Below are 14112 nucleotides of genomic sequence, written 5' to 3'. Positions count from 1 at the left end.
TAAAATCCAGAGACAATCAGGCTGCAACAAGAGTCTGATGGACACGTCAGCCTGCTGGTGGTTGAGACTGACAGGCCTCAGGCACTGGGGAAGCATCCCACGGCCACCTGCCACGTAAAGGCAAAACACACCAAATGCATGGGGTGTTGCCTGCCACCTGGACGGAGGGGCTGCCTGTGCACCCTGCAGGGGCCTGTTACTTACAGAAGCACGGCTGTACTCCAGCGCAACTGGGAGTGGGCGCCGCGAGGTTACCGACCTAGCAAGAGGGCCCCATGCCCCGGGCCTGGCCACAGCTGCCCCAACGAGGGCTGCTGGCCCCACTGGGGGTTTTATCCGTAAGGACCAAAAGTCAAAGGGAGACATTTATCCTCAGCCAGGCAGCAGGTATGGCAGAGGCCCCTGGCTGTGCGTGCTGTGTGCTCCTTTCCTGCGGCCTCCAAAGCCTCTGTCTCATGGCAGGGCATGCAGGATCACATCTGTAACAGCGCTGCCGGTTAAAGCGGGACTTGCATGTTTCACGCAAATGGAGTCTCGCTGGAGAAGCAAATCTCCTGTACGAGCTACAGGCGGGTGCAGCCTCCCCTTAGTCCCTTGCAGCCCCTCCTCCCAGGCTCAGGGGCTGGGGGGCAGGGGATACCTGGGCCTGGCTAATCTTCTCACTCTTTCCTAGAGTCATGGGCCCTGATGAAGCCTGCTTCCTGCCGTCCCTGCAGCCCACCCAGCGCCTCGGTGAACGTGGACATTTAAACGTGGCTTCGGCACCTTGACATTCGTTAGGTGGAGTAAACGATTTACCAAAAATAAGTAAAATAGGTGAAATTAGTTTCTTAAGACTAAATTTATCTTTAAAGTTTAATGATCTGAAACCCACGAGAGCATAATTTTGGTCAACATATTCTCCCTTTTTTTCAGTTCTGGTTTCCTCAGATTTTCAAGATTGCTGTAAATTACTTAACCTTTAAAAATTAAAAGTTATGGATATAGTAAATTGCCTGCGATAGCTGATCGCGTGTGTCAACCTGACGGGGCTCAGTGCCGAGATTCAAGTTATTCTGGTGTGTGTGTGAGGGTGTTCCCGGAAGAGATGAGTCTTAGAACCTCCCGTGTGGGAGGGCATCATTCACCGCCCCCCACCAGGGCCTGGACAGAACAAAAGGGAGGCAGGGGGCACCCTCACGAGAAATGTGTGTGCACACGTGTCCCGACACGCCAAGAGAGGGTGCAACTCCAACCTGCGGTCCACCGCTCAGGGGAATCAGAGGTTTTCTTTCACACAGGTTCCCTGGCACACACAGCTGCCAACCAAAGACAGTTCTCTCTCCAAGCAAACAGATGCGTGTGGGCTCCCAGAGTTCCCATCGAACCTCTGGCGCCAACACTGGACCAGCTTCGTGAAGTGCTGCATCCACGGTCACAGTCACAAACGCCATGTGGGGCAGAGTCATTAACCTGGGAGGGTCCAGGCTGGGGGTGGGAGGGGAGGGCCCGGTGTGGCGTGTATGCGCCCTCACCAATACCCACGGCACTCTTCGTTACACTGTATCACCCTAACAGGGCACCTATCTCACGCTCTCACAAACATCTTAGGTAACAAATGTCCAGCCTCAGAGAACTAGGTAGGTTTTCCTTTTGCTTTTATTACAAGCATATAATATCAATTGGCAAAACACTGAATACAAGCTTCACTATCATAAAATCAAAAGTTAAGCAATATTCCTAAACAGATTTTAGATAAAAACTAGCCACCAAGAGTACAAACAATTACACACCAACACAAAGCATAAAAAATGTAAACTTCCAAACTAAACAGTCAAAAACATGTGTCTGCAGCGTCACCTCCACAATCCCCCAGAGCCCCCGATCTCCACGCGGGATGCCAGGGTCGGCAAGGGCTCTCGCCCCTGAACGCTGCATCATACGGGAAAAATGGTTTTCTTGCACCCAATGAAGCTGTTGAACTAGACATTTACGCTAATGCTACACACGTTCTAGGGGACACGTAAACTTCAGGTCCCCTTCAGATGCACCCACGGACGCAGAGACGACGTGAGCTGGTGAGGGGCCCGGCGGTCCCCAGGAAGGGACAGAATCTCAGTGATGATTGTGGTGTCGCTTGAATTGTTTTCTAACCGACTTATCCCAACCTATTTAGTTTGTTTAAACACCAAGGCAGAGAAACACGTTGGTTTATCAGCTAAGGTCACATGTGATGTGCTGGGGTGTAAATGATTTCCTGAGGGAACAGAGACACTGAACTTTTCGTGATTTATCTGCACTAAGTGTGTTTTCAATGTTTTGAGAGCACATCAGATATTCACGTACAAAGTAGAAACCAGCTGGCTTGTTCCTACGATATCCAACCCAATGACACACTTCAAAATCACTGTAAAATCCATCCTGTGGGCTTTGAAGAAAAATCAAACGAATTTCTAAAGACCTCAAATGCCATGAGGAGGCATCTAGGCCGCACGCGCCGGCGGGCTCAGGAGCCTGGGAAAGTAGCACCGTCACATCTGTGGTCGACACGGGGGCGTGTCCTGGGCCACCAGCGCGCGGGGTCTGAGGCACGAGGCCAGCCTAGGCCACACGTCAACTCGCGGCCGCTGGCCGGTCACTCACTCTCACCGATGGCCGAGCCCCTTGCACAGGCCCACGCACATTCCCAGCAACAGCGTTTTCATGAGAACGACGACGGAAGAGGAAAACCAAAGGGCTGAACGCACACGTTCTGAGAGTCCGCCTACACGGCCTCCATTCAGTGGAGCAGATGCCACGGACAATCCACGTACGTGTGGCGCCGCCCGCTGGAGCCTATCGCACAGAAGCACCAACTGCTTCTCATACAGGTAACACAAAGCACACGAGTCAGAAGCTACTCAAAGCAAAAAGAAGAAGCTTGCAGAAGGCCTCACAATTTCATCTTATATGCCTGTAAATAAAGCTGGACCACTGAAACCAAACAACTGGATGGGAAAATATGATAGAAGGCTTAAAATAGAATAAATAATTTTATAAAGTTTTCTTCTTTTTAACCCCCCAAATCTTAAATTCAATATTATATATTCTATCTGAATCTTCTATTTTCATGACACCTGTACCTAGTGAGACCCTGTGCTGCTGACGAGCCCACGCTGCCGACGAGGGCGCCGTTTGGTAACCGACAGTGTTTGTTTTACCAGCACGAAGAGTTGTGAAAACTACTTCACAGTAACTCCATCTGTTAAAAACAAAAAACAAACTTAATAGGATCCAATCACTAACTGATCCTGGCTTTCATGCTGGGAAAGATAAAATTCTGCCGTTGACGTTAAACGGACACGAGAGAAAAGTGAAAGTTTCCCTCTGACGTTGAGGCCCCCAGCTCCATCCCCGTAAGGCTGCGGTCAGACCGGAGGTGGCGGGAACAGGGATCTCCTGCAGTGAAGACGGTCTGCACGAGGACATCTTAGAAAAATGGGTACTTCTGCTGCTGAGGTTTCATCAGGGTAACACGGACACAAACGCGGGATCAGCAGGTGGCCAGGGCCCAGTGGGGACGGTGACGCCAGCTCTGACTCATCTCCACCTCTCTGTGTATTAAGTACGTCGACTTAGCACCATAGCAAATTCAAGTGATTGCAAAGATAGCTGCAAAGTTACAAATATATACTATGAGATTATACAGCCAGGTTCATTTTAATCTGACCTGTGAATTAATTTTATTTGAATTTGGACGCTCACACTGTTTAATCCTTCCTTCCTTTCGTCACACAGGAAAATACCTAAATTCTAACGGTACACTTCAACTGCATTGAGAACACACGGTTTTACAGAAATGTGTATTTGAGGTAGACAGGTAATACTTAGTCATACACATCTACTCACTCAACCCTTGAATAGTGACCCTAACAAATGATCGGGATGAACAGCAAGCGCAGGTAACCGAATCATTCAAACGGTCCCGGGAGTAACGGGCTTAAAGAGAGAGATGAACTTTGACCAATTCCTAAGAAAAACTTGGTTTTATATTTCTGAAAGGCCTTATACTAAAACCACTTGGACTGAGTTAATTTGTTTTTCCCATCACTAAGGGAGCTGCTTCTGACATTTGTAAGTACGAAACAGGAAGCAGAAAAAAAACAAACAAACTTGAATGTCGATGAGCCCAACCACCACTTCCAAAGCAAGTTCGAGAAAAACTCTAGTCACCAAGGTGAAGTTCTTCATGGAAAACCCGGCCCTCAAGCCACCGTCAGGACCACCTACCAAGTGAGGCGGCCCCAGGACCCCAGGGCCCCGGTGATGCAGGAGGTGACAGAGGGGGAGGAGCCCAAAGGTCAGGCAGAAGCCACCGGACGCGGAGAGGGACGGCCACGGAGCGGGGACCCGGAGAAGGCCCGTCTCCTTGCTCCTGTCTTTACACATTCCAAGTTACTATCTTAAAGGAACAAAAATGGATGTGCTGGCAAAGAGTTTATTCTCCAATTCCACAAAAATACTAACATTTGGGAGGAGAAAGGGCTAACAGAGGGTGTGCTGCGTCTGCCCGCGCTGTAGGTCATTAAGTCACTGGAAAAGCCGCTTCAGCCGCACAGGGGCCCGCGCGCCTGCCCTCTGTGGCTCTAGCGTGCCCGCCAACAGCGGCCGGAGCGTGCCAGCTGCTCCACGAGAGCACGGTGACGCGCCCACCTCTGAAGAGCACGGTGACGCGCCCACCTCTGAAGGCTGGCATGGTGGGACCCGGGGTCTGCACACGTGGGCCTTTGGTGGAGACACGCCCCCTGGGCACCAGCCCCGCCGCGGACGGGGGCGCCGTCTCGGGAAAGGCCCCCCGCCACCACCATCAATCTGTTCAGCAAAACAAAAACGGGAAAGAATAAGCGGGAAGTTAAACGACGGCGCCGAACAGCTTGCGCCCTATTTAAGAGAAACAATGTTTGAGAACAAGAATCGTTCTTCGAACTGTCGTCTTCCGGTCCGCCCTGCTGACCGGGGGGGCGGGGCAGCCGCGTCGGGGTCAGGGTGCAGCCCCCCAGCTGGGCTGCGGGCCCCCGGGAGTCAGGGCAGCCCTCGGCTTCACGTTCCCTGACGTGGAAAATGAAATACCACGGTTAACTCACGATACTCATGGAAGCCTCTTTTGGTATGCTTTTAAATTAAATTTTTATATATCTTCTAAATCTTCAGGAAGCTAAAGGCCACATAAATATCGTCATTCACGTGAAAAGACATTTTGTCAATAACTTAGGAAGGATTCAGTAAACGTACAAGTATTTTGGGGGCTTATCGTGAAACCTAATTCATAAACTGAACGGAAGTGACCGAGATTTTCAAGACCTGGAAAGCAAGCAAAGGTCACGGGTCGGGACGAAGGCCGTCGCCGCACCCTCCCGCTGGGGCAGAGGCGCCCCGGCCGCGAGGCGAGGCGCGTCCGTAACCCCGTGCTGCAGCGCCTCGCGAGTGTGATTCTCATACAAAAGTGATAAATATTCTCTGTTCGGGACCCAGTCCAAACGGTGCCCAGGGCAGCATCCCACGCGGTGGCGGCCCCGCCTGGCTGCGTACTCGCGGGGCGCCCGGCGGCTGAGTCTCTGCTGTGCCGCGGCTCACAGCAGGTCCATCTTGGGTCTGTAGTGCAGCAGGAGCGGTGCTTTCTGCAAGACAAGGGGGCGAGGGAACGGCACCGGTGACCCCAAGGGGACAGGCTGGCGACGGTCCCACGCTCGTCAGCTGCCGAGGGTGAGCCCCACGCCCGGTCCCCACACCTGCTCCTGCCTTTTCTCTCTGTGCCCCACTCGCCCTCAGACCTCGGCTCCAGCTGGGGGTGTCGGCCAGGCTGTCTCTACCCTGCTCCCAGGCAGCCCCCGAAGATGGGGTTCCACTCATCTGCCTCCTGTTCCAGAGAGAGGCGCTGCGGCTCAAGGGCACGTGTCCTCTGACTGCAGCGGCCGCTCCCTCCCAGGACGTCGGTCACCTCAACCAGGAGGGGTGGGGCGAGTCAGGGCCTGGAGACCATGCCTTCCCCGACCACACAACTCTGAGGCCGACGCAGCTTCAGAACGGCTGCATTCCCGACAACCCCGTGCCTGGTCTGGTCATTATCCCTAAACTCCAGGAAACAGGTGCGCCCACAAAAGCAGCTGCTGTTCCGAGCGGATTCTGAAAATCGCATGCAACGCATCACGTTGAAGCCTCACCTTGAATCTCCACCTCGTGACGACGACGAATTTGAGCGTGTGGTCCTTGCCAAGGATCTCCTCGTTGCATAAAATGTCCAGCTGGCAGGAGAACAAGACCTCGGTCAGCGGGGCCAAGGGCTCGGCGCTCAGGACACATGGTCTCTGGTGCCACAGCAGTCACGCCAGTCGCTGAAGGGCCACCTGCCCTCTTTCTGGGGCAGCACAGGTGGGAAGCAGCGCCTGGAAGGCCCAATCCCCCCCCCCCCCACAGAGGGCCCAGAGCACCGGGGGGCCTCCGTCCGCACACAACAAGACAGCGCCCCCGTCACGGGGCTCTGGCGCCCAGACTGCCTTCACTAGAGAGCACGCTGTCCCCCAACATCAGTCCCCTCTTGGCCAAGTTTGTCCCCTTCACCTCAGTGGAAAAAGGTAATGGGCTCCACAGACAGCTTCTCCCTTTTTAGTTTTAAAAGACTTTTTAGAGCGGTTTTAGGTTTGCGCAAAATTTCACAGAAGGTAGAGTTCTCATGTATCTCCTGCCCCCACCTCACAGCCTCCTCCACCATCAACAGCCCTGATGAAAACGTTCGTTACAACCGATGACCCCCAACACCACCCACAGCCTGTGGTTCACGTGAGGGTTCACGCTCCGTGTTGTGCCTTCTGGGGGTCTGGACAAACGTATGGCGACGTGTGTCCTCCATGACAGCATCACACAGAGTCGTTTCCCTGCCCTAAAAATCCTCGCTCTGCCTGTTCATCCCTCCCCGTTAACCCCCAGCAACCAGTGACCCTTTTGCTGTCTCCACAGTTTTACCTTTTCCAGAATGTCATAGAACTGGAGCACACAGTGGGTAGCCTTCTAGGCTGGCTTCTTTCTCTCAGTCGTATGCACTGAAGGCTCCTCCGTGTCTTTTCATGGTTTGATAGCTCCTTTCTTTTTAGTGCTGAGTAATATTTCTGTCTGGATGGGCCACTGTTTACGTATCCATTCACTTTCTGAAGGACACCTTAGCTGTTTCCAAGTTCTGACAACTACGATTAAAGCTGCTATGAACATCTGCGTGCAGGTTTCTGTGTGGACGTAAGTTTTCAGCTCCTCTGGGTAAGTTCCGAGGGGCTTGACGGCTGAACCGTATGGTGAGAGTGGGTTTAGTTTTGTGAGAAAGCACCCAGCTGCCTTCAGAGCGACTGCACCGTTCTGCGTTCCCAGTGGCAGGGATGAGGGTCCCTGCTGCTCAGCATCCGGCGTCGCCAGCGCTCTGGATTTCGGCCACTCTGACAGGTGTGGAGTGGATCTTGTTGTGATTTGCATTTCCCTGATGACAAATGCTGTTGACCCAGATGGTCTTTTATTTTTATATTTTCTAGGTTTTTTTGGCAGCACCGCACGGCTTGCAGGATCTTAGTTCCCGACCAGGGACTGAACCCGGGCCACCTCAGTGAAACTGCTGCGTCCTAACCACCGGACTGCCAGGGAAGCCCCCAGATGGTCTTCTAAACTTCTCTCTCAGGGCAAGGGAAGAAGGGTCCGGCACCTGTGTCTCCTGTGGCTGCCATGGAAACACCATAACTTTGGGACGTGTAACTCCAGAAACGCAGCCTCAGAGTTCAGCCTGGGAGTCCGCGGGCTCGCACCCTCTGGAGTCTACAGGGTTCCCTGACCTGTGGCTGCATCCCTCCAACCTCTGCTTCCATCCTCAGGTGGCCCTTCCACTCTGTCTCAAAACTCTCTCTACTCTTTTCTCTGCAGGTATCAATAGTTCATTCCTTTATATTGTTAAAAAAAATTGTGGTAAAATACACATAAAATTTACCATCTTAACCATTTTTAAGTGCACAGCTCAGTGGTATTAAACACATTCATCACGTGCAACTGTCACCACATCCGCCCACAGACTTCTCATCTTGTAAAACTGTAACTCTGTCCCCATTATAACTTCCCATCCCCCTGTCCCCAGCCCCTGGAAACCCTGATTCTACCTTCTGTCTTTATGACTCTAGGGACCTTGTACAGTGGAATCAGACAGTATTTGCCCCTTTGTGCCCAGCTCATTTCATTTGGCGTTGTGTCCTCAAGGTTCACCCACGTCGTAGCAGGTGTCAGAATTTCCTTCCTGTTTGGGGCTGAATATTCTATTGTATATTCTATTGTATGGACGGACCACATTTTGTTCATGTATCACCTTTTGCCTACTGTCAATAATGCTGCTATGAACATGGGGGTACAAATATCCCCTTGGGATCCTGTTTTCAATTCTTTTGGGTATTTTTACCCAGAGGTGGAATTGTTGGTGTTCATGGTAGTTCTATGTTTAGTTTTTTGAGAAACCCCCGTACTGTTTTCCAGAGCGGCTGCACCATTTTACATCCACCAACAGTGCACAAGGTGACAACCTCTCCATTTCCTCACCAGCACTTGCTTACTTATTTTTTACAGTAGCCATCCTACTGGGTATGCGCTGGGTCTCATTACAGTTCTGATTTGCATTTCCCCTATGATTAGTGATGTTGAGCATGTTTTTTTTTTTGCGGTACGCGGGCCTCTCACTGCTGTGGCCTCTCCCGTTGTGGAGCACAGGCTCCGGATGTGCAGGCTCAGCAGCCATGGCTCACGGGCCCAGCCGCTCCATGGCATGTGGGATCCTCCCGGACCGGGGCACGAACCCGTGTCCCCTGCATCGGCAGGCGGACTCTCAACCACTGCGCCACCAGGGAAGCCGAGCATGTTTCCATGTGCTTGTCAGCCACTCATATATCTTCTTTGGAGAAATGTCTACTCAAGTTGTTTGAGTTTGTGTTGAATTTTAGGAACTGTCTATATATTCTGGATAGTAATTCCTTGTCAGAAATATGACTTGCAAATACTTTCTTCCATTCTGCACAATTTTTTTTTTTTAATTTCAAGGAAGTCCAAATTGTCTATTTTTTCTTTTGTTGCCTGTGCCTTGGGTATTCTATCTAAGCAATCACTGCCAAATCCAATGTCATTAAGTTTTTGTCCTATGTTTTCTTTTAAGAGTTTTATCGTTTTAGGTTTTACACCTACAATGTAGGTGATACATTTTTTGAAAAAAATATTTATTTACTCATTTGGCTGCGCTGGGTCTTAGTTGAGGCATGTGGGATCTTCGTTGCGGCACGCAAGGATCTTTAGTTGCGGCATGTGAGACCTAGTTCCCTGATGAGGGATTGAACCCGGGCCCCCTGCATTGGGAACACGGAGTCTTAACCACTGGACCACCAGAGAAGTCCCTTGAATTAATTTTTGTATATCGTATTAGGTAAGGGCCAAACTCCATTATTTTGCATGTGGATATCCAGTTTTCTCAGCACCATTTGTTGAAAAGACTATTGAAGGGTCCTGGCACCCTTGGCAAAAGTCAGTTGACCACATATGTGAGGGTTTATTTTTGAGCTCTCTATTCTGCTCCATTAGTCTGTCTGTCTTTATGCCAACACCACACTGTTTTGATTCGTGTTACCTTTAGAGTAAGTTCAAGTCCTCCAGTTTGGCTCTTTTTCAAGACTGTTTTGGCTATTTGGGTCCCTTGAGAGTCCATAAAAAATTTAGGATGGATTTTTTTTTTTCTGCAAGAAACATCTTTGGGATTTTGATAGGAATTGCACTGAATCTGTAGATTACTTGGGTAATACTGACATTTTAACAATTTTAAGTCTTCCAATCCATGAATGTGGGATGTGTTTCCACGTGCTTGTCTTTCTTTCAGCAATTTTCGTAACTTTCATTGTACAAGTCTTTCACCTCCTTGGTTAATTCATAAGTATTTTATTCTTTATGATGCTACTATAAATGAAATGAGTTCTGTAATTTCCTTTTCAGGTTGTTCATTGCTCATGTGAAAAAATGCATCTGATTTTTTTAACATCTTTATTGGAGTATAATTGCTTTACAGTGGTGTGCTAGTTTCTGCTTTATAACAAAGTGAATCAGCTGTACATATACATATATCCCCATATCTCCTCCCTCTTGCGTCTCCCTCCCACCCTCCCTACCCCACCCCTCTAGGTGGCCACAAAGCACCGAGATGATCTCCCTGTGCTATGCGGCTGCTTCCCACTAGCTATCTATTCTACATTTGGTAGTGTATATATGTCCATGCCACTCTCTCACTTTGTGCCAGCTTACCCTTCCCCCTCCCTGTGTCCGCAAGTCCATTCTCCACGTCTGTGTCTTTATTCCTGTCGTGCCCTTAGGTTCATGAGAACCATTTTTTTCCTAAGATTCCATATATATGTGTTAGCATATGGTATTTGTTTTTCTCTTTCTGACTTACTTCACGCTGTATGACAGGTCATAGACATACACGTCTAGGTCCATCCACCTCACCACAAATAACTCAATTTCGTTTCTTTTTATGGCTGAGTAATATTCCATTGTATATATGTGCCACATCTTCTTTATCCATTCCTCTGTCGATGGACATTTAGGTTGCTTCCATGTCCTGGCTATCGTAAATAGTGCTGCGGTGAACATTGGGGTACATGTCTCTTTTTGAATTACAGTTTTCTCAGCGTGTATGCCCAGTAGTGGGACTGCTGGGTCATATGGTAGTTCTGTTTTTAGTTTTATAAGGACCCTCCATACTGTTCTCCGTAGTGGTTGTATCAATTTACATTCCCACCAACAGTGCAGGAGGGTTCCCTTTTCTCCACACCCTCTCCAGCATTTATTGTTTCTAGATTTTTATTTTTGTTTTTGTTTTTTTTTGTTTCTAGATTTTTTGATGATGGCCATTCTGACTGGTGAGAGGTGATACCTCATTGTAGTTTTGATTTGCATTTCTCTAATGATTAGTGATGTTGAGCATCCTTTCATGTGTTTGTTGGCAGTCTGTATATCTTCTTTGGAGAAATGTCTATTTAGGTCTTCTGCCCATTTCTGGATTGGGTTGTTTGTTTTTTTGATACTGAGCTAATGCATATGATTTTTCCGTTGACTTTCTATTCTGCTACCTTGCTGAATTAATTTATTAGTTCTGACAGGTTCTTTTTCATGTCTGTGTGTGTGGAGTTTTTAGGGTTTTCTACATATAAAATCATATCACCTGCAAACAGAGATCATGTTGTAAATTCTTCTTTTCCAATTTGGATGTGTTTTATTTCTTTTTCTTGTCTAATTTTTCTGGCTAGGATTCCCAGTGTTATGCTGACTAGAAAGGGTAAAAGTGGACCTCCTTGGCTTGTTCCTTATCTTAGAGAAAAAGCTTTTAGTTTTTCACCACTGAGTGTGATATTCATAACGGTTTTTTCATGTATGGATTTTATTTTACTTTCATATATGGCTACTCTTTCTAGTTTGTTCAGTGTTTTTATCATGAAAGGGTATTGAATTTTGTCAAATGCTTTTTCTGCATCAACTGAGATGATCGTGTGGTTTTTCCTTCACTCTGTTGATGTGGCATAATTATATTAATCAATTTTCATATGCTGAACCATCCTTGCATTCCAGAAATAAATCCCACCTGGGCATGGTGTGTAAAACCTTTTAACATACTGAATTCTGTTTGTTAGCATTTTGTTGAGGATTTTTGCATCAATGTGCATATGGGCTATCGGTCTGTAGTTTTCTTTTCTTGAAGTGTCTTTATTTGGCTTCGTTATCAGGGTTATGCTGGCCTCATGAAATGAGCTGGGAAGCGCTCCCTCCTCTTCGACCTTTTGGAAAAGTTTGAGAAGGATGGGTATTAATTCTTTAAATGTTTGGTAGAATTCAGTGAAGCCGTCAGGTCCAGGGCTTTTCTTTGTTGGGAGATTTTTGATTAGTGATTCAATCTCCTTATGAGTTATAGGTCTATTCAGATTTTCCACGTCTTTGTGATTTAGTCTTGATAGCTTTGTGTTTCTAGGAATTTGTCCATTTCGTTTGGTTATCCAATTTGTTGGCATACAATTGTTCATAGTGATCTCTTATAACCTATTTCCGAAGAGTCAGTAGTGATGTCCCTACTTCCATTTCAGATTACAGAATTTGAGTCTTCTCTTAGCTCATCCAGCTACAAGTCTGTCAACATTGCTGACCTTTCTGAAGAACCATTGATTTTCTCTATCGTTTTCCTATTCCCTATTTTGCCTATTTCTGTTCTAATCTTTATTATTCTCTTCCTTCCGCTAGCTTTGAGTTTAGCTTACTCTTCTTTTTCTAGTTCCTTAAGTTGTAAATTTACGTTGTTGATTTGAGATCTTCCTTGTCTTTAAGGTAAGTGTTTATAGCTATAAATCTCCCCCTTAGCACTGCTTTCACTGTATCCCATTAGTTTTGGTACGTTGTGTTTTTGTTCTCATTCTTCTCTAAGTATTTTCTAATCTTTGATCCATCGGTCGTTTAAAGCTGTGTCGTTTCATTTCCACAATTCTGTGCATTTTCCAGTTTTCCCTTGGTTATTGATTTCTAACTTCATGCCACTGTGGTCTGAGAAGATACTTTGTATAATATCTACTGAGACAATTTGTGTCTGCCCTTCTCTTATAAGGACACTTGTTATTGAATGTAGGGCCCACCTGGATAATACACGATGGTCTCTTCATCCCAAGATTCTTTACATGTCTGCAAAAATCTTTTTTTTCAAATAAAGTCATATTCACGTGTTCTGGGGGTTAGAAGTAGACATATCTTTTGGCTGCGTCACCACTTAACATACTACAGTCTGCCTTCTGACCCAACAAAATCCACATCCATCCCACATGCAAAACACATTCACCGAACCCCAACATCTCCAAGAGACCCAATCTACTCCAGCATCAACTCCAAATCCCCAAATCTCATCTACACACCATCAGCTCAAAGTCCCAGATCTTATCTTCTAAATCACAGGAATCAGGTATGGGTGAGACTCTGGGTACGATGCCTCCTGGGGCAAATTCCTTTCCAGCTGTGGATCTGCGAAACTAGAAAACACATTATCTGCTTTCCAAATACAAGGCTGGGGCAGGATAGATATTCCTAGTCCAAAAGGGAGACACATTAGAAGGCATAAGGGATCACTGGTCTCAATAAAGTTTGAAATCCAGCAGGGTAAATTCCATGAGGTTTCAAGGCCTGAGAACACCTCACTGTGGGTCAAGGTTCTGCTCTCTGGGCCCATCATGGCCTCACCCACTGGGCCCCAGGCTCTGCCTTGGAGTCATCTTCCTTTTTCTTTAGGGGTAGCTCACCTTGGCAGCTGAGCAGCTCCATCAGCCTATTTCCCGCGTGCAGAATTTTGGAAGTCTGATAGCCTTCTCTCATTTCTTCCTGTCTCTGTCCCCTTCAGTACGAGTTGGTGGTGTTTCTGCTGACAGCACATTCTTAGAAACCTTGTGAGTCTCCCATGTGTGTCAGAGGTCCAGGCTCTGCAGATCTTTCCTGGATAACTCCTCTCTATTCCGCCCATGAGATGGCTGAGCCACCATGAGTCAAACAACTAATCCCTTTAGCAAAAGGCTGAACAGCTACACACTTGGCCTTCTCTCCGGAGCATGTTTTTCTAACAGTCAAACTCCTAATATTACCATCTTTTTGCAATCTGGATAGGCTGTGACTTTTCAAAATCATCAAGTGCTGGTTCCTTTTTGCTTAGCAGTTCCTTCCTGAATTCATCTCTCTCCTCTGACATTTTATTACAGGCAGCAAGAAGAAACCAGACCACGTCTTCAGCACTTTGCTTGAAAATGTCCTCAGCTAAATATCCGTGTTCACCACTTCCAAGTTCTGTTTTCCACACACCGCAGAACACAACTCAGCCAGTTTTCTGCCACTGTGTAGCTAGAATCAACTTTTCTCCCCCATTTCCAATACTATGCTCCTTTTTCCCTTCTGAGCTCTCGCCAGTAGCATCTTTAATGCTCCTATTTCCACCAACACTCTGTTTGTGCAACACGCGCCTTCAAAGGTGACGGGCGCTTTCTCCACCACGCTCCGTGCTTCCCTCTCGGCCGTCCCCAGAGTCAC

The 14112-nt window shown here is 47.8% G+C and overlaps 1 protein-coding gene across 8 annotated transcripts in view; it reads right to left on the bottom strand.

Moving 5' to 3' along the window:
- Positions 1-1620: 1620 nt before the first annotated feature.
- PCGF3 (polycomb group ring finger 3) overlaps positions 1621-14112 on the bottom strand; it is a 54871-nt gene continuing 42379 nt past the window's right edge. For 7 of the 8 annotated variants that reach the window (XM_089911362.1, XM_089911364.1, XM_089911363.1 and 4 more), the window contains 2 exons: positions 6180-6260; positions 1621-5636 (listed from right to left, as the gene is read on the bottom strand). In XM_089911362.1, coding sequence (XP_089767488.1) covers positions 5589-5636; positions 6180-6260 — 129 coding nt within the window. In that variant the 3' untranslated portion in view covers positions 1621-5588. Of the gene's footprint in view, positions 5637-6179; positions 13071-14112 lie in introns of those variants that run through there. The other variant, XM_089911361.1, reaches the window with a different exon arrangement.

Source organism: Delphinapterus leucas, chromosome 5, assembly GCF_059928025.1.
Source record: "Delphinapterus leucas isolate spDelLeu-1000000601 "Yukka" chromosome 5, BTC_Dleu_Yukka2, whole genome shotgun sequence".
Lineage (NCBI taxonomy): Eukaryota > Metazoa > Chordata > Mammalia > Artiodactyla > Monodontidae > Delphinapterus > Delphinapterus leucas.
This window is presented reverse-complemented; position numbering and strand designations above follow the sequence as displayed.